This window comes from Oncorhynchus gorbuscha, unplaced genomic scaffold, assembly GCF_021184085.1.
Source record: "Oncorhynchus gorbuscha isolate QuinsamMale2020 ecotype Even-year unplaced genomic scaffold, OgorEven_v1.0 Un_scaffold_1769, whole genome shotgun sequence".
Lineage (NCBI taxonomy): Eukaryota > Metazoa > Chordata > Actinopteri > Salmoniformes > Salmonidae > Oncorhynchus > Oncorhynchus gorbuscha.
In genome coordinates this window covers 65349-92729 of record NW_025746454.1, presented here as the reverse complement: position 1 = coordinate 92729, position 27381 = coordinate 65349, and the positions used below count along the sequence as shown (strand labels likewise).

At 44.3% G+C, this 27381-nt stretch overlaps 1 protein-coding gene and 1 long non-coding RNA gene across 4 annotated transcripts in view; both read left to right on the top strand.

Annotated features, from left to right (window-relative positions):
* Window positions 1-27381, top strand: part of LOC124024183 (NACHT, LRR and PYD domains-containing protein 12-like) — a 59844-nt gene that overhangs the window by 8677 nt on the left and 23786 nt on the right. For all 3 annotated transcript variants that reach the window (XM_046338184.1, XM_046338183.1, XM_046338182.1), the window contains exon 8: window positions 3818-3991. In XM_046338184.1, the coding sequence (XP_046194140.1) occupies window positions 3818-3991 (174 nt within the window). The remainder of the gene's footprint in view (window positions 1-3817; window positions 3992-27381) is intronic.
* LOC124024185 lies at window positions 6152-7255 on the top strand. Its single transcript, XR_006836959.1, has 2 exons — window positions 6152-6713; window positions 6814-7255. It is a non-coding gene; the product is annotated as an uncharacterized LOC124024185 (long non-coding RNA).

Genomic DNA, 27381 nt, shown 5'->3' with positions numbered 1-27381 from the left:
ACATGTGTTTACCAGACACATAGTCCACATCACATGTGTTTACCAGACACATAGTCCACATCACATGTGTTTACCAGACACATAGTCCACATCACATGTGTTTACCAGACACATAGTCCACATCACATGTGTTTACCAGACACATAGTCCACATCACATGTGTTTACCAGACACATAGTCCACATCACATGTGTTTACCAGACACATAGTCCACATCACATGTGTTTACCAGACACATAGTCCACATCACATGTGTTTACCAGACACATAGTCCACATCACATGTGTTTACCAGACACATATCCACATCACATGTGTTTACCAGACACATAGTCCACATCACATGTGTTTACCAGACACATAGTCACATCACATGTGTTTACCAGACACATAGTCCACATCACATGTGTTTACCAGACACATAGTCCACATCACATGTGTTTACCAGACACATAGTCCACATCACATGTGTTTACCAGACACATAGTCCACATCACATGTGTTTACCAGACACATAGTCCACATCACATGTGTTTACCAGACACATAGTCCACATCATGTGTTTACCAGACACATAGTCCACATCACATGTGTTTACCAGACACATAGTCCACATCACATGTGTTTACCAGACACATAGTCCACATCACATGTGTTTACCAGACACATAGTCCACATCACATGTGTTTACCAGACAGATAGTCCACATCACATGTGTTTACCAGACACATAGTCCACATCACATGTGTTTACCAGACACATAGTCCACATCATATGTGTGTGGACAGTGAAGTTTACAGTTTTAAATTTGGCGCTATGCTCCATAATTTTCTATTGAGATCAAATGATTCATATTAGGTGACAGACAGTACAGAATGTAACCTTTAATTAGAGGTTAATGGTGAGAGGTTAGAATGTCACCTTTAATTAGAGGTTAATGGTGAGAGGTTAGAATGTCACCTTTAATTAGAGGTTAATGGTGAGAGGTTAGAATGTCACCTTTAATTAGAGGTTAATGGTGAGAGGTTAGAATGTCACCTTTAATTAGAGGTTAATGGTGAGAGGTTAGAATGTCACCTTTAATTAGAGGTTAATGGTGAGAGGTTAGAATGTCACCTTTAATTAGAGGTTAATGGTGAGAGGTTAGAATGTCACCTTTAATTAGAGGTTAATGGTGAGAGGTTAGAATGTCACCTTTAATTAGAGGTTAATGGTGAGAGGTTAGTATGTTTTGTTGTAGCCTCTGTAATTCTCTCACTCGTTATTATTAATGACTAACTCATGATTTTTCTTAATCATGGAAGTCACAAGCTTGATGTATTCATTGCACTAAACGTTTGACAATTTTAATACACAATAAGTGAATTGGTCAGAATACTTTTACTTTTTCATATAGGGGGACTAGATACATAAAGTGTGTTTATTTTTCTAAATGGTGAAACGGATATGTATGAAAATACCCTCAAATAAAAGGTGACATTAAATATTCTGTTACCTTATATGAAACATTTTATCTAAAATTGAAAATGATATAGTTTAGAACCACATTTAAATGTTAGCTTCACTGTCAAAAGATGGCGCCGAAGAGGATGGCTGACGTCTTACTTCCTAATCAATTGCGTTATTTTGTTAGTTTTTTAGCGTTGTTTGTCACATATATTACTTTACTTATTTTGTACATAATGTTGCTGCTACCGTCTCTTATGACTGAAAAATAACTTCTGGACATAAGAACTGCGATTCCTCACTACGAACTGGAGGAAGCTTTTTCCTTTAACGAGTAGAATATACTGCTCTCCCGGGAACAGGCCCAAATCCCCGTAATTTGCATGAAGAAAAGACGGAGGAAAAGAGGACGCAAATTGAGCTGCCTTCTGAGAATCCGTAGGCGAGCGATTAAAATCCCACTGCCATCCATTCTACTTGCTAGCATGCAATCATTGGAAAATAAAATTGATGACCAACGATTACGATTATCCTACCGACAGGACATTAAGAACTGTAATATCTAATGTTTCACCGAGTCGTAGCTGAACGACGACACGGATAATATCGAGCTGGTGGGATTTTTAATGCACCGGCAGAACAGAGAAGCTACGTCTGGTAAGACGAGGGGTGGGGGTGTGTGTCTTTCCGTCAATAACAACTGGTGCGTGATGTCTAATATTAAAGAAGTCTCGAGGTATTGCTTACCCGAGGTAGAATACCTTATGATAAGCTGTAGACCACACTATCTACCAAGAGATTTCTCATCTATATTATTCATAGCCATCTACTTACCACCACAGACTGATGCTGGCACTATGACCACACTCAACCAACTCTATCAGGCCATAAGCAAACAAGAATATGCTCATCCAGAAGCTGCGCTCCTAGTGGCCAGGGACTTTAATGCAGGCAAAATTAAATCAGTTTTACCAAATTACCAAACTTTCCCCCTCAGGAGACTGAAAAGATTTGGCATGGGTCCCCCTATCAAAAAGATCTACAGCTGCACCATCGAGAGCATCCTTACCGGTTGCATCACCGCCTGCTATGGCAACTGCTCGGCATCTGACCACAAGGCTCTATAGAGGGTAGTGCGTATGGCCCAGTACATCACTGGGGCCAAGCTTCCTGCCACCCAGGACCTATATAATAGGCGGTGTCAGAGGAAAGCCCATAAAATTGTCAGAGACTCAAGTCACCCTCGTCATAGACTGTTTTCTCTGCTACCGCACGGCAAGTGGTACCGTAGCACCAAGTCTGGGACCAAAAGGATCCTTAATAGCTTCTACCCCCCAAGCCATAAGACTGCTGAACAATTCATCAAATGGCCACCGGACCATTACATAGACCCCCACTCTCCCCATCCATTTGGTTGCTGATACTCGATGTTAAATATCTTTGCATAGTCACTTCACCCGTACCTACATGTAAAAATGACTTCAACTAACCTGTAACCCCGCACTCTGACTCAGTACTGGTACCCCCTGTATATAACCTCATTATTGTTATGTTATTGTGTTACTTTTTATAGTTTTTTATTTTGTTTTTTACTTTAGTTTATTTGGTAAATATTTTCTTAACTCTTCTTGAACTGCACTGTTGGTTAAGGGCTTGTAAGTCAACATTTCACTGTGAGGTCTACACTGTTGGTTAAGGGCTTGTCAGTAAAGCATTTCACTGTGAGGTCTACACTGTTGGTTAAGGGCTTGTCAGTAAAGCATTTCACTGTGAGGTCTACACTGTTGGTTAAGGGCTTGTCAGTAAAGCATTTTCACTCACTGTGAGGTCTACACTGTTGGTTAAGGGCTTGTCAGTAAAGCATTTCAGCACTGTGAGGTCTACACTGTTGGTTAAGGGCTTGTCAGTAAAGCATTTCACTGTGAGGTCTACACTGTTGGTTAAGGGCTTGTCAGTAAAGCATTTCACTGTGAGGTCTACACTGTTGGTTAAGGGCTTGTCAGTAAAGCATTTCACTGTGAGGTCTACACTGTTGGTTAAGGGCTTGTCAGTAAAGCATTTCACTGTGAGGTCTACACTGTTGGTTAAGGGCTTGTCAGTAAAGCATTTCACTGTGTCTACACTGTTGGTTAGGTCTAACTGTTGGTTAAGGGCTTGTAAGTAAGCATTTAACAATAAAGTCTACACTTGTTGTATTCGGCGCATGTGACAATTAAATTTGGATTTGATTTTGATTTGATTTTGTATGGTGTGGACTGAATACTCAATACAATCTGATACCTCACTGTCTGTCTTTTGACTGATACTTCTTTTAAAATGGTCTGGTCAGTTTTAACAGTGTGTTTGTGAAATGATGATGATCTCTTTATCAGGCTGTCAGGCTGTCTAGTCACAGAGGAAGGCTGTGCTTCTCTGGTCTCAGCTCTGAGGTCAAACCCCTCACATCTGAGAGAGCTGGACCTGAGCTACAATCAACCAGGAGACTCAGGAGTCAGACTGCTCTCTGCTAGACTGGAGGATCCACACTGCAGACTGGAGAAACTCAAGTATGTAGAGGGTTTATGTCAATGTTCATATCAGACATGTTTGAGTTATCAGGCCTGTTAAGACAAACATTCTTACCAAATTATATGCTGACTGTGTGTGTTGTGTGTATCCCTCAATGACTGTCTGTTCTTCTGCTTACCACTACAGTGTGGAACATGGTGGAGAGAACAGAATGAAACCTGGCCTTAGAAAATGTGAGTGTTAACTACTGTGAAGAATATGATTAAGAAAAGTCTTAAATTCAAGTTAAGTCAAAGTCAAAGACCAACATCATTACTTACTTGGTCATATTAAATATAATATGTAGTTCTACAGAAGCAGAAATCGGGGACACCAAAGTTTAGAACGAGTTGCTTTGACAATGTGTGTGTCTGTGTAGGTGAGTGGCATGTTCGTGTTACATTAGAAATGTGTGTGTGTTCAGGGTGTGAGTGTATGTGTCATTTTTGTGAATAAGTGTTTTATTACATTACCATACTGTATAACATATGATCATTCAACAAGTCTCAAGTTACCTTAACTTCTCCTGTTGATACCTAGACACATCTACATTAAATTAATTAGTGAAAAGTGAATTAACATTCTAATGTGAATGATGATGATTTCTAATATTGTGTCTGGTTTTATCCATCAGATGCCTGCGATCTCACACTGGACCCAAACACAGTAAACAGACTCCTCTCTCTGTCTGAGGAGAACAGAAAGGTGACATGTAGGAGACAGGAGCGGCGGTATCCTGTTCACCCAGATAGATTTGAGGACTGTGAACAGGTGCTGTGTAGCGAGGGTCTGACTGGGCGCTGTTACTGGGAGGTAGAGAGGAGTGGGGGAGGGGCTGTTATGGGAGTGACATATAAAGGAATCAAAAGGAGAGGAGGGGGCATTGACTGTGGGATTGGATACAATGACAAGTCCTGGAGTCTGGTCTGCTCTGATAACAGTTACAAGGCCTGTCACAATAATAATCACACTACCATAGACATCCCGTCCTCCAGCTCCCACAGAGTAGGAGTGTATCTGGACTGGCCAGCCGGCACTCTGTCCTTCTACAGAGTCTCCTCTGACACACTGACCCACCTGTACACATTCCACACCACATTCACCGAGCCGCTCTATCCAGGGTTTAGGGTTTATGATGTTACCTCCTCAGTGTCCCTTTGTCAAGTGGTCTCATTGTCAAACACAACATGATGTTTCACTCTAATCATGTGTTTTATGTTTGATCACAATATGACATTTAAATACATGGAGGAACACACACACCAGTTTGGCTAAATCTTGCGCCCTGTGAGAACACACACACTGTACACACACACTGGACTCACACACACGGTACACACACACTGGACTCACACACACGGTACACACACACTGTACACACACTGGACTCACACACACAAACACACGCACTGGACACACATACACATACTGGACACACACACACACACTCACACTCACACTCACACTCACACTCATATACATAAATGGCCCCGGAGAAGAAGGCAGACGTTTTATGTGCCCCCAACCGATTGTGTTTTTTGTTAGTTTATTTGCATTGTTTGTAACTTCTTTTTAAAACTTATTTTGTACATAATGTTGCTGCTACCGTCTCTTATGACCAAAAAATAACTTCTGGACATCAGGTCTGCTTACCACGGACTGGCAGAATCCTTTTTTTCCCTTTAACGAGTCCGACGCAAACAATATACTGCTTTCTCGGGAACAGGCCCAGATCCCTGTGATGTGGCAGGGCTTGCAAACCATTACAGACTACAAAGGGAAGCACAGCCGAGAGCTGCCCAGTGACACGAGCCTACCAGATGAGCTAAACTACTTCTATGCTCGCTTCGAGGCAAAGAACACTGAAACATGCATGAGAGAACCAGCTGTTCCGGAAGACTGTGTGATCACGCTCTCCGCGGCCGATGTGAGTAAGACCTTTAAACAGGTCAACATTCACAAGGCTGCAGAGCCAGAAGGATTACCAGGACGTGTACTGTGAGCATGTGTTGATCAACTGGCAAGTGTCTTCACTGACATGTTCAACCTCTCCCTGTCTGAGTCTGTAATACAAACATGTTTTAAGCAGACCACCATAGTCCCTGTGCCCAAGAACGCTAAGGTAACCTGCCTAGATGACTACCGACCCGTAGCACTCACGTCTGTAGCTATGAAGTGCTATGAAAGGCTGGTCATGTCTCACATCAACACCATTATCCCAGAAACCCTAGACCCACTTTGTTATGGCATCTTCTGATTGGGTGTCTCAGGTCAGGACTTTGTTATGCCATTTTCTGATTGGGTGTCTCAGGTCAGGACTTTGTTATGGTATCTTCTGATTGGGTGTCTCAGGTCAGGACTTTGTTATGGTATCTTCTGATTGGGTGTCTCAGGTCAGGACTTTGTTATGTCATTTTCTGATTGGGTGTCTCAGGTCAGGACTTTGTTATGCCATTTTCTGATTGGGTGTCTCAGGTCAGGACTTTGTTATGCCATCTTCTGATTGGGTGTCTCAGGTCAGGACTTTGTTATGCCATCTTCTGATTGGGTGTCTCAGGTCAGGACTTTGTTATGCCATCTTCTGATTGGGTGTCTCAGGTCAGGACTTTGTTATGGCATCTTCTGATTGGGTGTCTCAGGTCAGGACTTTGTTATGGCATCTTCTGATTGGGTGTCTCAGGTCAGGACTTTGTTATGGCATCTTCTGATTGGGTGTCTCAGGTTTGTTATGGCATCTTCTGTTTGACTTTGTTATGGCATCTTCTGATTGGGTGTCTCAGGTCAGGACTTTGTTATGGCATCTTCTGTTTGGGTGTCTCAGGACAGGACTTTGTTATGGCATCTTCTGTTTGGGTGTCTCAGGTCAGGACTTTGTTATGCCATCTTCTGTTTGGGTGTCTCAGGTCAGGACTGAGCCATAATCAGAATGTGTCTGTGTCTATTTCCAGCCCTGCCATTTCTACATGTCCTGATCTAGTGTTTGACCCCTGACCTCCTCACACTGTCTCAATGTCCATGTGTTATAATGGACCTTATGCTTGTTATGTCACCTCTGTAACCAGGTATCAAACATACTGACCTTTCTGACTCTATCCCATAGCCCTACTTTCTAGAACTGAACATTTCAATTCCTCTATGAGTTTGTTTCGTGTCCATTTACTTATTTATGTATGTATTTGTTGTATATTGGGGTTGTGCTGCAGAGCATCATGGGAGTTTGTATGTGTTGAGATGATCACGTTCCAGATAAATGGTTGAACTGATTCCTGTCTCATCATTATTGAATTGTTATACAGACGTGGTTATGAAACCCACCAGACATAACAACAGATTGGTGATGAGTCTGAATCTACAGGAACTATTCTGTCTGGAAGATGTCTGTTTTTACTACTGTTTAAGCTGTTATTTTCTGTGGTTCAGTCCAGGATAATGTTAGCTCAGTGTACTACTAGCAGAGGCCAGGTGCATTGTTGAGCTATCTACGAGAGTTAACATCGTCATGGATGGCAGAAAAGGACTCGAGGTGGATGTCAGAAGGCGAAAACAGCTTAATTTACAAAGGAATTAATATTATTGAACATTTTTAGGACCATTGGACATTTTGATGAAAGTATTGAGCAGAGGAGCTCATATACAGAACGGTTTGAATATTTAGTTCTTGTAAATGACATTGATCAGGACAACATTGTGCCTCCATGTTTTAGTATAACGGGGCCAAAGACACATCATTTACTAGACAGCCTGCTACAGTCAGACAGATCAGGTAATAAGACGTATGGGGATGTTGTGGAGATACTTAAAGGACATTTTTCACAGGAACCACTAGTTAATGCTGAAAGGTTCAGGTTCCACAGGAGACATCAGGAAGAGGGAGAATCAGGACCAATGTTTGCTGCTGCAGTAAAGAACCTATCAGAACACTGAGTTGAATGGTGTTCTAAATGACATCATCAGAGACAGACTGGTATGTGGCTACGGAGTGAAGACACACAAGAGACTGTTGACTGAAAGTCATCTGACCTTGACAAAGGATATTGAAATCAGTGTGTCCAGGAGGGGTTGGAGGTTGGGTTGGGGGATGGTCCCAGGAGGGGTTGGAGGTTGGGTTGGGGGAGGTTGGGTTGGGGGATGGTCCCAGGAGGGGGGTTGGTTGGGTTGGGGGATGGTCCCAGGAGGGGTGATTGCATATGTGGGTAATTATAATTGTATTTAGCTGCAAGAAGTGCTTTCCATAATATACTGATATATATTTAACAGTATTGTGTCTCTAGCTGTATAACCGTTCCTGCTGCTATTTGTTCTGATATACACTTCCATTCAAAAGTTTGGGGTCACTTAGAAATGTCCTTGTTTTTGAAAGGAAAGCTATTTTTTTACCATTAAAATGAACATCAAATTGATCAGAAATACTGTGTTGACATTGTTAATGTTGTAAATGATTATTGTAGCTGGAAACGGCAGATTTTTTTATGGAAAATCTACATCGGAGTACAGAGTCCCATTATCAGCAACCATCACTCCTGTGTTCCAATAACATGCTGTGTTAACTAATCCAAGTTTATCATTTTAAAAGGCTAATTGTTCTTTATAAAACCCTTTTACAATTATGTTAGCACATCTAAAAACTATGTTCCTGATTAAAGAAGCAATAAAATGGCCTTCCTTAGACTAGATGAGTATCTGGAGCATCAGCATTTGTGGGTTCGATTACAGGCTCAAAATGGCCAGAAACAAAGATCTTTCTTCTGAAACTCGTCAGCCTATTCTTGTTCAGAGAAATGAAGGCTATTCTATGTGAGAAACTGCCAAGAAACTGAAAATCTCGTACAATGCTGTGTACTACTCCCTTCACAGAACAGCGCAAATTGGCTCTAACCAGAATAGAAAGAGTGGGAGGCCCCGGTGCACAACTGAGCAAGAGTACAAGTACATTAGAGTGTCTTGTTTGAGAAACACCCTCACAAGTCCTCAACTGGCAGCTTCATTAAATAATACCCACAAAACACCAGTCTCAACGTCAACAGTGAAGAGGCGACTCTGGGATGGTGGCCTTCGAGGCAGAGTTGCAAAGAAAAAGCAATATCTCAGACTGGCCAATAAAAAGAAAAGATTAAGATGGGAAAAAGAACACAGACACTGGACAGAGGAACTAGACGCTCTAGTGTACTTGTCCTCTTACTCATCTGCTAACCATGTGTATGTGACCAATAAAATCTGATTTGATTTATTTGTTCCTGGCACCAAACCTGTAAACATTCATGTTAAAACGTAACTTCAGATACTCACCTGGATACACTTCTGCGGGAAACTTGGCAAGAAGATAAACACACAAACACTAAATGTTTCAACAGAAGTCAAGGGGTACATCTACATGAGGTAAAGGAAAAACAAGGTCTGAAAAGTGGTTTCAAGAAATAAAAAGTAAGGAACAAGTTGTTTTTATCACATTGAATATGAACGTTGTAGTAGATTGGAGTGTATTTGCATGTAAAAAAAAATAATGCAGATAATTATTCATCCAAACAACTTGTCATAAGTCCTTGCCACAGTGTTGCTGCTTGTAGCTGGGGTTAGGTTGGGTTAGAGATGGGGTTAGGTTGGGTTAGAGATGGGGTTAGGTTGGGTTAGAGATGGGGTTAGGTGGGGTTAGAGATGGGGTTAGGTTGGGTTAGAGATGGGGTTAGGTTGGGTTAGAGATGGGGTTAGGTTGGGTTAGAGATGGGGTTAGGTTGGGTTAGAGATGGGGTTAGGTTGGGTTAGAGATGGGGTTAGGTTGGGTTAGAGATGGGGTTAGGTTGGGTTAGAGATGGGGTTAGGTTGGGTTAGAGATGGGGTTAGGTTGTTAGAGATGGGGTTAGGTTGGGTTAAAGATGGGGTTAGGTTGGGTTAGAGATGGGGTTAGGTTGGGTTAGAGATGGGGTTAGGTTGGGTTAGAGATGGGGTTAGGTTGGGTTAGAGATGGGGTTAGGTTGGGTTAGAGATGGGGTTAGGTTGGGTTAGAGATGGGGTTAGGTTGGGTTAGAGATGGGGTTAGGTTGGGTTAGAGATGGGGTTAGGTTGGGTTAGAGATGGGGTTAGGTTGGGTTAGAGATGGGGTTAGGTTGGGTTAGAGATGGGGTTAGGTTGGGTTAGAGAAAGATGGGTTAGGTTGGGTTAAAGATGGGGTTAGGTTGGGTTAGAGATGGGGTTAGGTTGGGTTAGAGATGAGGTTGGGTTAGAGATGGGGTTAGGTGGGGTTGGGGTTAGGTTGGGTTAGAGATGGGGTTAGGTTGGGTTAGAGATGGGGTTAGGTTGGGTTAGAGATGGGGTTAGGTTGGGTTAGAGATGAGGTTGGGTTAGAGATGGGGTTAGGTTGGGTTAGAGATGGGGTTAGGTTGGGTTAAAGATGGGGTTAGGTTGGGTTAGAGATGGGGTTAGGTTGGGTTAGAGATGGGGTTAGGTTGGGTTAGAGATGGGGTTAGGTTGGGTTAGAGATGGGGTTAGGTTGGGTTAGAGATGGGGTTAGGTTGGGTTAAAGATGGGGTTAGGTTGGGTTAAAGATGGGGTTAGGTTGGGTTAAAGATGGGGTTAGGTTTGGTTAGAGATGGGGTTAGGTTGGGTTAGAGATGGGGTTAGGTTGGGTTAGAGATGGGGTTAGGTTGGGTTAGAGATGGGGTTAGGTTGGGTTAGAGATGGGGTTAGGTTGGGTTAGAGATGGGGTTAGGTTGGGTTAGAGATGGGGTTAGGTTGGGTTAGAGATGGGGTTAGGTTGGGTTAGAGAGGGTTAGGTTGGGTTAGAGATGGGGTTAGGTTGGGTTAGAGATGGGGTTAGGTTGGGTTAGAGATGGGGTTAGGTTGGGTTAGAGATGGGGTTAGGTTGGGTTAGAGATGGGGTTAGGTTGGGTTAGAGATGGGGTTAGGTTGGGTTAGAGATGGGGTTAGGTTGGGTTAGAGATGGGGTTAGGTTGGGTTAGAGATGGGGTTAGGTTGGGTTAGAGATGGGGTTAGGTTGGGTTAGAGATGGGGTTAGGTTGGGTTAGAGATGGGGTTAGGTTGGGTTAGAGAGGGTTAGGTTGGGTTAGAGATGGGGTTAGGTTGGGTTAGAGATGGGGTTAGGTTGGGTTAGAGATGGGGTTAGGTTGGGTTAGAGATGGGGTTAGGTTGGGTTAGAGATGGGGTTAGGTTGGGTTAAAGATGGGGTTAGGTTTGAGCCAGCATGTGGATGGATCTGAGTCTAAGGATATTTGAGTCTAAGTGTAAAGGTTTTCTTCCTGGGATGGAGAGGAGGACCAAAATGTAGCCTGGTTATTGTTAAGCATGTTAAATAAAGACGAAAACACGATACAAATACAACATAAGAAAACGTGGCAAAACCAAAACAGTCCTAACTGGTGCAGAGAACACAGAGACAGGAAACAACCACCCACAAGATACCTAAAGAATATGGCTGCCTAAATATGGTTCCCAATCAGAGACAACGATAAACACCTGCCTCTGATTGAGAACCACTCCAGGCAACCATAGACTTACCTAGACAACTCTACTAAACACAACCCCATAAATCTAATAAACCCCTAGATAAGACCAAACACAATAAATCACCCATGTCACACCCTGTTCTAATCAAAATAATAAGGCCAGGGCGTGACACTAAGGATATATAGTTTGAGGATATATAATAGAAAACACAGATAACTAAGGCCAGGACACTAAGGATATATAGTTTGAGGATATATAATGAATTCTCTGTCTGTATTGGCCAGATTGAACCCTATTTCCTGCAAACAGAGAGAGAACAACATACATGGATGTGTGTTTAACACGGTTTAATGCTTTTTTCCTTCTTTTTTTACTAAAACATTTGAATCATATTCATTTGTAGTTCCCTCTGTATGGCAGATTCTCAGTAGGTTTCTATAGTCCATTAACCTAACAGGCAGGCCTACACACACACACACACACACACACACACACACACACACACACACACACACACACACACACACACACACACACACACACACACACACACACACACACACACACACACACACACACACACACACACACACACACACACACACACACACACACACACCAGAGGGAGAATGCAGAGACATTATCACCACCTTCCACTAGAGGGTGACTAAAAGACAGTTCTGTTAGTTTGTCATTCTTACATTCACGGTAACAAAATGAAACCCTGATGTCCTGTGTTCAGGAGTCTATTGAGTCTGTTATGAGAGGATGTGCTGTGGTGTTCAGGAGTCTATTGAGTCTGTTATGAGAGGATGTGCTGTGGTGTTCAGGAGGAATTAAACATATGTCATGAGAGAGATGTGCTGTGGTGTTCAGGAGTCTATTGAGTCTGTCATGAGAGGATGTGCTGTGGTGTTCAGGAGTCTATTGAGTCTGTCATGAGAGGATGTGCTGTGGTGTTCAGGAGTCTATTGAGTCTGTCGTGAGAGGATGTGCTGTGGTGTTCAGGAGTCTATTGAGTCTGTCATGAGAGGATGAGGATGCTGTGGTGTTCAGGAGTCTATTGAGTCTGTCATGAGAGGATGTGCTGTGGTGTGGGTTGTTCAGGAGTCTATTGACAACTCTGTCGTGAGAGGATGTGCTGTGGGGTTCAGGTATAATTTGGAATTAAACATCATTGTGACATCACAGGCAGAGAGAGAGAGAGAGGCACTTGCAAGAAGGGCATTCTATGCCATCAAAAGAAACATAAATTTCAACATACCAATTAGGATTTGGCTAAAAATACTTGAATCAGTCATAGAGCCCATTGCCCTTTATGGTTGTGAGGTCTGGGGTCCGCTCACCAACCAAGACTTCACAAAATGGGACAAACACCAAATTGAGACTCTGCACGCAGAATTCTGCAAAAATATCCTCCGTGTACAACGTAAAACACCAAATAATGCCTGTGATGTCATGAGAGTGATGTCATGAGAGGATGTGCTGTGGTGTTCAGGTATAATTTGGAATTAAGCATCATTGTGACATCACGGTCAGAGAGAGAGAGAAGAATAACAACAAAAAATATCTAGTTAACAGAAGAAAGGAAGACAAAATAAGGACAGAAGAAAAAGGAAAAGAAAAGGACAACAAAGTGAAACCTCTAAAGAAACAAGAGACCATAATACAAGAAACAGCACTATAGAGAGATAGAAGAAATACACAACATTACTTTATAAGGACTGAATTCTAACATAATTCTGCCAAGCTTGATACAGCTTCAACTAGCACCGACGTGTCAAGTGAGAGGTGTCAAAGCCCATTAGCCCAACTATGGCAGGAGAGTCACACAGTCTACCCCAACCAAATGGAGAGGCCTTAGAAGCTCCCTCCTGCTGTTCAGAGGTAATTAAAATACAGTACCCTGTGCATGTAAAGAATAATAAGGCAAGAAAAGATTACAAAATGAAGCTCCTTATGGAAAATCAAGAGACACTTTTTGCTGACTATTACAAAAATGGGAACATCAGCAACCTTATCTTCCACACAAACCATCCCCTGGCATGGCACAGTGCTATATTAGCACACTACCCCCTTGTTACGAGAGCGGGGATTAACGAGGGGTGGAAACTCAGAATACTTGATGAACGAGGACTCTGAGTCAAGTAATATAAATATCTATAAGTCCGGAACAGTAATGGCACAGGGTAATCACAAACAGTTTCAGCTGGACTTTCACCTAATCAAAGAATTAGCCCAGCAGGAGAAGCTCTCCCTTGACAAAGATACCCCCACACCGAGCGGGTCAGACCAGACCTCTTCATTATGTAACCCCACAGACGAGCAACCCCCAGCAGAGAGTCAACCTCCCAGCTGGAGATAAGGCAGGTGGAGCTGGAACAGCAGGTGATTACACTTCAGTCAGCACAGACCCAGACAACAGTCCAGCACAACAACAGCCCCTTAACCAGACCCGGAGAGCTGGAGGTGGACAGAAACATATCTGCACTTTGGACAGTGGTGAGACAAATACAACAGGAGAAAGAGGAGCAGAACAGAGCACTAGAGGAGAGTGTCAGACTGCTGGTGGAGGAGAGGTTGAGGGGGATGGAGGAGAGGTTGAGGGGGATGGAGGAGAGGTTGAGGGGGATGGCGTGCGACAGAGAACAACCCACTAGAGAGGTGGCCACCCCCACAGAGAAGCCAGCAGAACAGCCCACCTCAGCACCCAACAAAAGTCTCGACACCACAGCAGAACAGTCCACACCAGACCCTGACCATAGAGTCGACATCACAGCAGAACAGACAAATGAGGAACCCCAAGCCCAGCGGCTCTCACCCACTCTGAGCACCCCCCCCCTGTCAGCCTGCCTGATAGCCCTTCTGACAACCCCCCCCACACCCACTGAGGACAAACACAAGACACAGATTGTACTACTTATGGACTCAAATGGGAAATATATAGAAGAAAAAAAACTTTTTCCCAAACACAGTGTGTCTAAACTCTGGTGTCCAAACACCCAGCGCGCCCTAGACCTTCTGTCTGAGGCCAAACTAGGGTCACCCAGCCACAAAATAATACACACAGGCACAATTGACCTGAGAGCACAGCAAGAAAGAGTGGCCACAGCACTGAAGGGAGTGATTGAAAAGGCTTATTCTACTTTCCCCAACGCACAAGTGGTTATCTCCACCCTGCTACCACGAAAATACTTCCACCCTGCCACAATACAGCGGGTAAATGCAAGTATTTCCTGTGACTGTGCCTCAAAACCAAATGTTTTCCTGGCCCACCACTCCACCCTGGACTTGAACAGCCTCTATGACCAGGTCCACCTCTACAAGGCAGCAGTGCCCACCTTTGCCCGAACTCTAAAGGACATTGCTCTCAAACGTATCCCCAACACTTCACACAGGAGCAAAAGATCAATAGACACCCCACCCAGACCGGCGAGACACCCTCCCAGACCTGCAGGACCCCCCCCCCCCTGGACCTACACATAGAGGACCCACGCCAAGAGGAATTACATCCAGACCACCGCACACCCAGACACATCCACACCCCCACCCCAACCAATCAACACCCCCCACGTCAAACATGCACACACCCCATTTAGGCCCCCTCAGATCAGACCTATGCCACTCCTGCCCACCCCATGCACCCCACCCCCGCAAAGAGGGCCTCAACATGGAAGCCACACATACGCCCAGGTAGTGAGCGGGCAAACAGTCCCAACCCCCACTCTCACACTCGCCCAAGCCAATGGCATGTACCAGATGCTCAGCAGGCTCTGCTCACACTTACTGGCCTGAGGCCAAACCACAACCAACAACATTGGACACTCTATGGAACAAAAAGCATTCACTATATCATCCTGGAATATCCAAGGCCTGAGGTCATCTGCCTTTGGCCTGAAGAGCAGAAACCTGGACTTCACCAAAGAAATCGGTAACACAGACATTGTCATCCTGCAAGAAACCTGGTATAGAGGAGACAGACCCACTGGTTGCCCTCTAGGTTACAGAGAGCTGGTAGTCCCATCCACCAAACTACCAGGTGTGAAACAGGGAAGGGACTCAGGGGGTATGCTAATTTGGTATAGAGTAGACCTAACTCACTCCATTAAATTAATCAAAACAGGAACATTCTACATTTGGCTAGAAATTCAAAAGGAAATTATCCTAACAGAGAACAATGTCCTCCTGTGTGCTACCTATATCCCCCCACTAGAATCCCCATATTTTAATGAAGACAGCTTCTCCATCCTGGAGGGCGAAATCAATCATTTCCAGGCCCAGGGACATGTACTAGTCTGTGGCGACCTAAATGCCAGAACCGGACAAGAACCTGACACCCTCAGCACACAGGGGGACAAACATCTGCCAGGAGGTGACAGCATCCCCTCCCACATATGCCCCCCTAGGCACAACTATGACAACATAACCAACAAAAACGGGTCACAACTCCTGCAGCTCTGTCGCACGCTGGGTATGTACATAGTCAACGGTAGGCTTCGAGGGGACTCCTATGGTAGGTACACCTATAGCTCATCTCTTGGCAGTAGTACTGTAGACTACTTTATCACTGACCTCAACCCAGAATCTCTCAGAGTGTTCACAGTCAGCCCACTGACACCCCTATCAGACCACAGCAAAATCACAGTCTACTTAAACAGAGCAATACTCAATCATGAGGCATCAAAGCCAAAGGAACTGAGTAACATTAAGAAATGCTATAGATGGAAGGAATGCAGTTTGGAAACCTACCAAAAAACAATTAGGCAACAACAAATTCAATCCCTTTTAGACAATTTCCAGGGTAAAACGTTCCACTGTAATAGTGAAGGTGTAAACCTGGCAGTAGAAAATCTTAACAGTATATTTGACCTCTCAGCTTCCCTATCAAATCTAAAAATCTCAAATAGAAAACCAAAGAAAATGAACAATAATGACAAATGGTTTGATGAAGAATGCAAAAATCTAAGAAAGAAATTGAGAAACCTGTCCAACCAAAAACATAGAGACCCGGAAAACCGGAGTCTACGCCTTCACTATGGTGAATCACTAAAACAATACAGAAATACACTACGGAAAAAGAAGGAACAGCATGTCAGAAATCAGCTCAATGTAATTGAAGAATCCATAGACTCTAACCACTTCTGGGAAAATTGGAAAACACTAAACAAACAACAACACGAAGAATTATCTATCCAAAATGGAGATGTATGGGTAAACCACTTCTCCAATCTTTTTGGTTCTATAACAAAGAACAAAGAGCAAAAACATATACATGATCAAGTACAGATCTTAGAATCAACTATTAAAGACTACCAGAACCCACTGGATTCTCCAATTACATTAAATGAGTTACAGGACAAAATAAAAACCCTTCAACCCAAAAAGGCCTGTGGTGTCGATGGTATCCTCAATGAAATGATCAAATATACAGACAACAAATTCCAATTGGCTATACTAAAACTCTTTAACATCATACTTAGCTCTGGCATCTTCCCCAATATTTGGAACCAAGGACTGATCACCCCAATCCACAAAAGTGGAGACAAATTTGACCCCAATAACTACCGTGGAATATGTGTCAACAGTAACCTTGGGAAAATCCTCTGCATTATTATTAACAGCAGACTCGTACATTTCCTCAATGAAAACAATGTACTGAGCAAATGTCAAATTGGCTTTTTACCAAATTACCGTACAACAGACCATGTATTCACCCTGAACACCCTAAATGACAACCAAACAAACCAAAACAAAGGCAAAGTCTTCTCATGCTTTGTTGATTTCAAAAAAGCCTTCGACTCAATCTGGCATGAGGGTCTGCTATACAAACTGATGGAAAGTGGTGTTGGGGTAAAACATACGACATTATAAAATCCATGTACACAAACAACAAGTGTGTGGTTAAAATTGGCAAAAAACACACACATTTCTTCACACAGGGTCGTGGGGTTAGACAGGGATGCAGCTTAAGCCCCACCCTCTTCAACATATATATCAACGAATTGGCGCGGGCACTAGAAAAGTCTGCAGCACCCGGCCTCCCCTGCAAGAATCCGAAGTCAAATGTCTGCTGTTTGCTGATGATCTGGTGCTTCTGTCACCAACCAAGGAGGGCCTACAGCAGCACCTAGATCTTATGCACAGATTCTGTCAGACCTGGGCCCTGACAGTAAAGCTCAGTAAGACCAAAATAATGGTGTTCCAAAAAAGGTCCAGTCACCAGGACCACAAATACAAATTCCATCTAGACACTGTTGCCCTAGAGCACACAAAAAACTATACATACCTTGGCCTACACATCAGCGCCACAGGTATCTTCCACAAAGCTGTGAACGATCTGAGAGGCAAGGCAAGAAGGGCATTCTATGGCATCAAAAGAAACATAAATTTCAACATACCAATTAGGATTTGGCTAAAAATACTTGAATCAGTCATAGAGCCCATTGCCCTTTATGGTTGTGAGGTCTGGGGTCCGCTCACCAACCAAGACTTCACAAAATGGGACAAACACCAAATTGAGACTCTGCACGCAGAATTCTGCAAAAATATCCTCTGTGTACAACGTAAAACACCAAATAATGCATGCAGAGCAGAATTAGGCCGATACCCACTAATTATCAAAATCCAGAAAAGAGCCGTTAAATTCTACAACCACCTAAAAGGAAGCGATTCACAAACCTTCCATAACAAAGCCATCACCTACAGAGAGATGAACCTGGAGAAGAGTCCCCTAAGCAAGCTGGTCCTGGGGCTCTGTTCACAAACACAAACACACCCTACAGAGCCCCAGGACAACAGCACAATTAGACCCAACCAAATCATGAGAAAACAAAAAGATAATTACTTAACACATTGGAAAGAATTAACAAAAAAACAGAGCAAACTAGAATGCTATTTGGCCCTACACAGAGAGTACACAGCGGCAGAATACCTGACCACTGTGACTGACCCAAAATTAAGGAAAGCTTTGACTATGTACAGACTCAGTGAGCATAGCCTTGCTATTGAGAAAGGCCGCCGTAGGCAGACATGGCTCTCAAGAGAAGACAGGCTATGTGCTCACTGCCCACAAAATGAGGTGGAAACTGAGCTGCACTTCCTAACCTCCTGCCCAATGTATGACCATATTAGAGAGACATATTTCCCCCAGATTACACAGATCCACAAAGAATTCGAAAACAAATCCAATTTTGAAAAACTCCCATATCTTTTGGGTGAAATTCCACAGTGTGCCATCACAGCAGCAATATTTGTGACCTGTTGCCACGAGAAAAGGGCAACCAGTGAAGAACAAACACCATTGTAAATACAACCCATATTTATGCTTATTCATGTTGTCTTGTGTCATTTAACTATTTGTACATTGTATATATATATATAATATGACATGTGTAATGTCTTTACTGTTTTTAAACTTCTGTATGTGTAATGTTTACTGTTAATTTTTGTTGTTTTTCACTTTATATATTCACTTTGTATGTTGTCTACCTCACTTGCTTTGGCAATGTTAACACATGTTTCCCATGCCAATAAAGCCCTTGAATTGAATTGAATTGAATTGAGAAGACTACTGGGTGAAATTCCACAGTGTGCCATCACAGTAGCAACATTTGTGACCTGTTGCCACGAGAAAAGGGCAACCAGTGAAGAACACACACCATTGTAAATACAACCCATATTTATGCTTATTTATTTTATCTTGTGTCCTTTAACTATTTGTACATTGTATATATATATATATAATATGACATTTGTAATGTCTTTACTGTTTTGAAACTTCTGTATGTGTAATGTTTACTGTTCATTTTTGTTGTTTTTCACCTTATATATTCACTTTGTATGTTGTCTACCTCACTTGCTTTGGCAATGTTAACACATGTTTCCCATGCCAATAAAGCCCTTGAATTGAATTGAGAGAAAAGACTGGACAACATTCAGTCTGCCTCCTCAGATGGCATCCTATTCCCCTTAATGTACCACACAGCCTTATGGGCCCTGCTCAAAAGTAGTGCACCACACAGCCCTATGGGCCCTGATCAAAAGTAGTGCACCACACAGCCCTATGGGCCCTGATCAAAAGTAGTGCACCACACAGCCTTATGGGCCCTGCTCAAAGGTAATGCACCACACAGCCTTATGGGCCCTGCTCAAAAGTAGTGCACCACACAGCCCTATGGGCCCTGCTCAAAAGTAGTGCACCACACAGCCCTATGGGCCATGCTCAAAAGTAGTGCACCACACAGCCTTATGGGCCCTGATCAAAAGTAGTGCACCACACAGCCCTATGGGCCATGCTCAAAAGTAGTGCACCACACAGCCTTATGGGCCCTGATCAAAAGTAGTGCACCACACAGCCTTATGGGCCCTGATCAAAAGTAGTGCACCACACAGCCCTATGGGCCCTGATCAAAAGGGCCCTAGTAGTGCCCACACAGCCCTATGGGCCCTGATCAAAAGTAGTGCACACAGCCTTATGGGCCCTGATCAAAAGTAGTGCACCACACAGCCTTATGGGCACCACACAGCCTTATGGGCCCTGATCAAAAGTAGTGCACCACACAGCCCTATGGGCCCTGATCAAAAGTAGTGCACCACACAGCCCTATGGGCCCTGCTCAAAAGTAGTGCACCACACAGCCCTATGGGCCCTGATCAAAAGTAGTGCACCACACAGCCCTAAAAAGTAGTGCACCACACAGCCCCCTGATGGGCCCTAGTCCCTGAAAAAGTAGTGCACCACACAGCCCTATGGGCCCTGATCAAAAGTAGTGCACCACACAGCCCTATGGGCCCTGATCAAAAGTAGTGCACCACACAGCCCTATGGGCCCTGATCAAAAGTAGTGCACCACACAGCCTTATGGGCCCTGATCAAAAGTCAAAAGTAATGCACCACACAGCCTTATGGGCCCTGCTCAAAAGTAGTGCACCACACAGCCCTATGGGCCCTGCTCAAAAGTAGTGCACCACACAGCCCTATGGGCCATGCTCCATGCTCAAAAGTAGTGCACCACACAGCCTTATGGGCCCTGATCAAAAGTAGTGCACCACACAGCCCTATGGGCCCTGATCAAAAGTAGTGCACCACACAGCCCTATGGGCCCTGATCAAAAGTAGTGCACCACACAGCCCTATGGGCCCTGATCAAAAGTAGTGCACCACACAGCCCTATGGGCCCTGATCAAAAGTAGTGCACCACACAGCCTTATGGGCCCTGATCAAAAGTAATGCACCACACAGCCTTATGGGCCCTGATCAAAAGTAGTGCACCACACAGCCTTATGGGCCCTGATCAAAAGTAATGCACCACACAGCCTTATGGGCCCTGATCAAAAGTAGTGCACCACACAGCCCTATGGGCCCTGATCAAAAGTAGTGCCCCACACAGCCTTATGGGCCCTGTTCAAAAGTAGTGCACCACACAGCCTTATGGGCCCTGATCAAAAGTAGTGCACCACACAGCCTTATGGGCCCTGATCAAAAGTAGTGCACCACACAGCCTTATGGGCCCTGATCAAAAGTAGTGCACCACACAGCCCTATGGGCCCTGATCAAAAGTAGTGCACCACACAGCCTTATGGGCCCTGATCAAAAGTAGTGCACCACACAGCCTTATGGGCCCTGATCAAAAGTAGTGCACCACACAGCCCTATGGGCCCTGATCAAAAGTAGTGCACCACACAGCCCTATGGGCCCTGCTCAAAAGTAGTGCACCACACAGCCCTATGGGCCCTAGTCTAAAGTAGTGCACCACACAGCCCTATGGGCCCTAGTCTAAAGTAGTGCACCACACAGCCCTATGGGCCCTAGTCTAAAGTAGTGCACCACACAGCCCTATGGGCCCTAGTCTAAAGTAGTGCACCACACAGCCCTATGGGCCCTAGTCTAAAGTAGTGCACCACACAGCCCTATGGGCCCTAGTCTAAAGTAGTGCACCACACAGCCCTATGGGCCCTAGTCTAAAGTAGTGCACCACACAGCCCTATGGGCCCTAGTCTAAAGTAGTGCACCACACAGCCCTATGGGCCCTAGTCTAAAGTAGTGCACCACACAGCCCTATGGGCCCTGATCAAAAGTAGTGCATCACACAGCCCTATGGGCCCTGATCAAAAGTAGTGCACCACACAGCCCTATGGGCCCTGATCAAAAGTAGTGCACCACACAGCCCTATGGGCCCTGATCAAAAGTAGTGCACCACACAGCCCTATGGGCCCTGATCAAAAGTAGTGCACTACACAGCCCTATGGGCCCTGATCAAAAGTAGTGCACCACACAGCCTTATGGGCCCTGATCAAAAGTAGTGCACCACACAGCCCTATGGGCCCTAGTCAAAAGTAGTGCACCACACAGCCCTATGGGCCCTGATCAAAAGTAGTGCACCACACAGCCTTATGGGCCCTGATCAAAAGTAGTGCACCACACAGCCCTATGGGCCCTAGTCAAAAGTAGTGCACCACACAGCCTTATGGGCCCTGGTCTAAAGTAGTGCACTACACAGCCCTATGGGCCCTGGTCTAAAGTAGTGCACTACACAGCCCTATGGGCCCTGATCAAAAGTAGTCCACCACACAGCCCTATGGGACCTGGTCTAAAGTAGTGCACTACACAGCCCTATGGGCCCTGATCAAAAGTAGTGCACTACACAGCCCTATGGGCCCTGGTCTAAAGTAGTGCACCACACCACACAGCCCTATGGGCCCTAGTCTAAAGTAGTGCACCACACAGCCCTATGGGCCCTAGTCTAAAGTAGTGCACCACACAGCCCTATGGGCCCTAGTCTAAAGTAGTGCACCACACAGCCCTATGGGCCCTAGTCTAAAGTAGTGCACCACACAGCCCTATGGGCCCTAGTCTAAAGTAGTGCACCACACAGCCCTATGGGCCCTGATCAAAAGTAGTACACCACACAGCCCTATGGGCCCTCATCAAAAGTAGTGCACTACACAGCCCTATGGGCCCTGATCAAAAGTAGTGCACCACACAGCCCTATGGGCCCTGATCAAAAGTAGTGCACCACACGGCCCTATGGGCCCTGATCAAAAGTAGTGCACCACACAGCCCTATGGGCCCTGATCAAAAGTAGTGCACCACACAGCCCTATGGGCCCTGATCAAAAGTAGTGCACCACACAGCCCTATGGGCCCTGATCAAAAGTAGTGCACCACACAGCCCTATGGGCCCTGATCAAAAGTAGTGCACCACACAGCCCTATGGGCCCTGATCAAAAGTAGTGCACCACACAGCCCTATGGGCCCTGATCAAAAGTAGTGCACTACACAGCCCTATGGGCCCTGATCAAAAGTAGTGCACCACACAGCCCTATGGGCCCTGATCAAAAGTAGTGCACCACACAGCCCTATGGGCCCTGATCAAAAGTAGTGCACCACACAGCCTTATGGGCCCTGGTCTAAAGTAGTGCACTACACAGCCCTATGGGCCCTGGTCTAAAGTAGTGCACTACACAGCCCTATGGGCCCTAGTCAAAAGTAGTGCACCACACAGCCCTATGGGCCCTAGTCAAAAGTAGTGCACCACACAGCCCTATGGGCCCTTGTCAAAAGTAGTGCACCACACAGCCCTATGGGCCCTAGTCAAAAGTAGTGCACCACACAGCCTTATGGGCCCTAGTCTAAAGTAGTGCACTATGAAGGGAATAAGGTGCCATTTGGAATGGATCCTCAGACTTGAGTCACTGGTCCTGAGTGCTAGTTGTTCATACCATATTGTTTTTAATGATTAACCTTGTACTGCAGTGGGCTGAATCAGGCCACACAGAGTGTTTCTGGGTCGTCTTAAACACATCTACTTTGAAACAAAAGTATACACCTCACACACATGGTTATGGGTTTAAATGTTTACCTTGTCAGATATAGAGTTTAATATATTCCAATTTGATTTACATCCCAATACTATACTTTATATACATCACAGAAGATTGAAATATAACAAAACCAAACATTGTATTTTCTGATTTAAAAAATTAAATTCGGTTTATTAAAAATTAAAATTTAATTTATTAATTATTAATTATTTATTAATTATTAAAAATGTTAACACTCCACTCAGGTCATCCACTAGGTCATCTGACTGCAGGAAAGCGGTAGCTACACAGTGGTTTTATTGTAAACCCATGGATTTTCTCATAAATAGGTTAAACTGGTTTTCTGATGATGCTTACCTTGGGGTCAATGACACTAGACTTCACCAGATGTGATGGTATCCTAAGTCAATCAGTAACAAAAATGACACAAAGTCACTTGACATTGGTGAGGTGAATAAACCTTTCCCAAGGTTTCTTTCTCAGCACAAAGGAAGTTTCACAAGTTCTGGTTTTGAATGCAGGCTGCAAGGCAAGGATCCTAGCAGGGATTATTAATGTATGATGTTGATAGAATGTTGAAGTTGGGATAGTAGTAAGGATCCTAGCAGGGATTATTAATGTATGATGTTGATAGAATGTTGAAGTTGGGATAGTAGTAAGGATCCTACCAGGGATTATTAATGTATTATGTTGATAGAATGTTGAAGTTGGGATAGTAGTAAGGATCCTACCAGGGATTATTAATGTATTATGTTGATAGAACGTTGAAGTTGGGATAGTAGTAAGGATCCTACCAGGGATTATTAATGTATGATGTTGATAGAATGTTGAAGTTGGGATAGTAGTAAGGATCCTAGCAGGGATTATTAATGTATGATGTTGGTAGAATGTTGAAGTTGGGATAGTGATCCTAGGGATTATTAATGTATGATGTTGGTAGAATGTTGAAGTTGGGATAGTAGTAAGGATCCTAGCAGGGATTATTAATGTATGATGTTGATAGAACGTTGAAATTGTGATAGTAGTAAAAGGCTGGTGTGTAAATGACTAAGATTAGGGAGCTTTGATTCATTATTGTGTGTTTATCTGTATGTTCCTTCCTGTAGTTGGCCATCTGGGAGGATTCTGTATGGAGGAATGGTCTAAGATCACCCCAATGTGTTCTCCAACTCAGAAAACATTTAAGAAAATGTCTTAGTGCTGTTATCCATGCAAGATGGAGGCAGGTAGTCTAGTGGTTAGAGTGTAGGGGCGGTAGGTAGCCTAGTGGTTAGAGTGTAGGGGCGGTAGGGTAGTCTAGTGGTTAGAGTGTAGGGGCGGTAGGGTAGCCTAGTGGTTAGAGTGTAGGGGCGGTAGGGTAGCCTAGTGGTTAGAGTGTAGGGGCGGTAGGGTAGCCTAGTGGTTAGAGTGTAGGGGCGGCAGGTAGCCTAGTGGTTAGAGTGTAGGGGCGGCAGGTAGTCTAGTGGTTAGAGTGTAGGGGCGGCAGGTAGCCTAGTGGTTAGAGTGTAGGGGCGGCAGGTAGCCTAGTGGTTAGAGTGTAGGGGTGGCAGGTAGTCTAGTGGTTAGAGTGTAGGGGCGGCAGGTAGTCTAGTGGTTAGAGTGTAGGGGCGGCAGGTAGCCTAGTGGTTAGAGTGTAGGGGCGGCAGGTAGTCTAGTGGTTAGAGTGTAGGGGCGGCAGGTAGCCTAGTGGTTAGAGTGTAGGGGCGGTAGGGTAGCCTAGTGGTTAGAGTGTAGGGGCGGTAGGGTAGCCTAGTGGTTAGAGTGTAGGGGCGGTAGGGTAGCCTAGTGGTTAGAGTGTAGGGGCGGTAGGGTAGCCTAGTGGTTAGAGTGTAGGGGCGGCAGGTAGTCTAGTGGTTAGAGTGTAGGGGCGGCAGGTAGCCTAGTGGTTAGAGTGTAGGGGCGGCAGGTAGTCTAGTGGTTAGAGTGTAGGGGCAGCAGGTAGTCTAGTGGTTAGAGTGTAGGGGCGGCAGGTAGTCTAGTGGTTAGAGTGTAGGGGCGGCAGGTAGCCTAGTGGTTAGAGTGTAGGGGCGGCAGGTAGCCTAGTGGTTAGAGTGTAGGGGCGGCAGGTAGCCTAGTGGTTAGAGTGTAGGGGCGGCAGGTAGACTAGTGGTTAGAGTGTAGGGGTGGCAGGTAGCCTAGTGGTTAGAGTGTAGGGGCGGCAGGTAGTCTAGTGGTTAGAGTGTAGGGGCGGCAGGTAGCCTAGTGGTTAGAGTGTAGGGGCGGCAGGTAGCCTAGTGGTTAGAGTGTAGGGGCGGCAAGTAGCCTAGTGGTTAGAGTGTAGGGGTGGCAGGTAGCCTAGTGGTTAGAGTGTAGGGGCGGCAGTTAGCCTAGTGGTTAGAGTGTAGGGGCGGCAGGTAGCCTAGTGGTTAGAGCGTTGGGCCTGTAACCGAAAGGTTGCAAGATCGAATCCCTGGGCTGTCGTTCTGCCCCTGAACAAGGCAGTTAAGCCACTGTTCCTAGGCCGTCATTAAAATTAAGAATTTGTTCTAAACTGACTTGCCTAGTTAAATAACTGGGGGGGAAAGGTGAGGTATTGAAGGGCAGTAATTATTGACCCCTACCTTTTTGAGAAAATAATTATTACTTTCTTTAAAAAAATCTCTTTCTCTGAGCAATTGTATTAGTTTAAAATCATTTAATTTTCCCATTTTATTTGAGCATGCAATATATTTCAGTCTTTGAATCATGTATTTTATACAGTCACTTTTGCTACTCTTCATCAAGGGTGTCAATAATTTGGGACCCAACTGTATACTTCAAAATTAGAGATAGGTTGAAACTGGATCATCATAATGATTCTACATGTTATATTACATTTACATTTACATTTAAGTCATTTAGCAGACGCTCTTATCCAGAGCGACTTACAAATTGGTGCATTCACCTTATGACATCCAGTAGAACAGTCACTTTACAATAGTGCATCTAAATCTTAAAGGGGGGTGAGAAGGATTACGTATCCTATCCTAGGTATTCCTTAAAGAGGTGGGGTTTCAGGTGTCTCCGGTAGGTGGTGATTGTATTATGAACCTGGATCGTCATAATGATTCTACATGTTATAATATGCCATGGCCTTTACTGGCCAAAGGTTAAACTGCTGTTATGGTTATGATATATTATGGTGTTGTGTCACTTGACTTTGACCAGATATTATTGCATCCAAAGTTCAACTGTACATAGAACATAGATACAGAGACACTTGTCATCAGGAAGGTGCTCTCTCAGCACAACGGAAAATATCTCAATGACTTGAGTTCTGGTTGTGAATTCAGGCTGCAAGGTAAGACTCTTCCCAGGGATTATTGTGAAGTGTGTAGAGACATTAAGTGTATGTTGTTATTTTACTAGTGAATGAAATGAAAACAATCAGATCTAACAGTCCATTTCACCTGCGACAGCTACGTGACAGTTCAATCATACAAAATGGCGCTAACTGGGTGTTGACGATAAAATTCAGAAACATATTGTTCGTATATCGTATTATAGGATTCATAAATCGTATTATAGGATTCGTATATCTGGTTATTTTACCATTTGTAAAAATGTTAATGTGTCATAGTTCTAAATCATCTTTCAGAATATCAGAACATTTGTTGTTTTCATAATTACCGTGAGCTACTGCTTCTTGTGTAACTTGGGGTGAAACCACTGAACATACTTCTCTTAACATTGTTATTATGAATTAAATGTAGTAATAGAATAATAATAGCATGGCTGTTGAACAAAGCAACACACTAGAATGGGTGAAATGATTAACAGAGAAAGTGAGATGTTATTATCAATAGTTTCTCTACATGGAGAAGAGGTGAAACATATCAGTCACCACTACATGTTCATGTGATGCATTAAATCACCTGACTGTTTGGATGTGTCTGTTAGGAAATGTTTTATAAGAGAATAATTTAACTTCAATAATTATTTGTCACTGTGTTAACCATAACCAACATGTTGGATCTCTGTTTAGGGGTCAGTGCTCTGAAATGAGTCTCTCTGGGGAGAAAGAGGAGGGGGGTCCTGTCTCTAAAATGAGTCTCTCTGGGGAGAAAGAGGAGGGGGTCCCTGTCTCTAAAATGAGTCTCTCTGGAGAGAAAGAGGAGGGGGTCCCTGTCTCT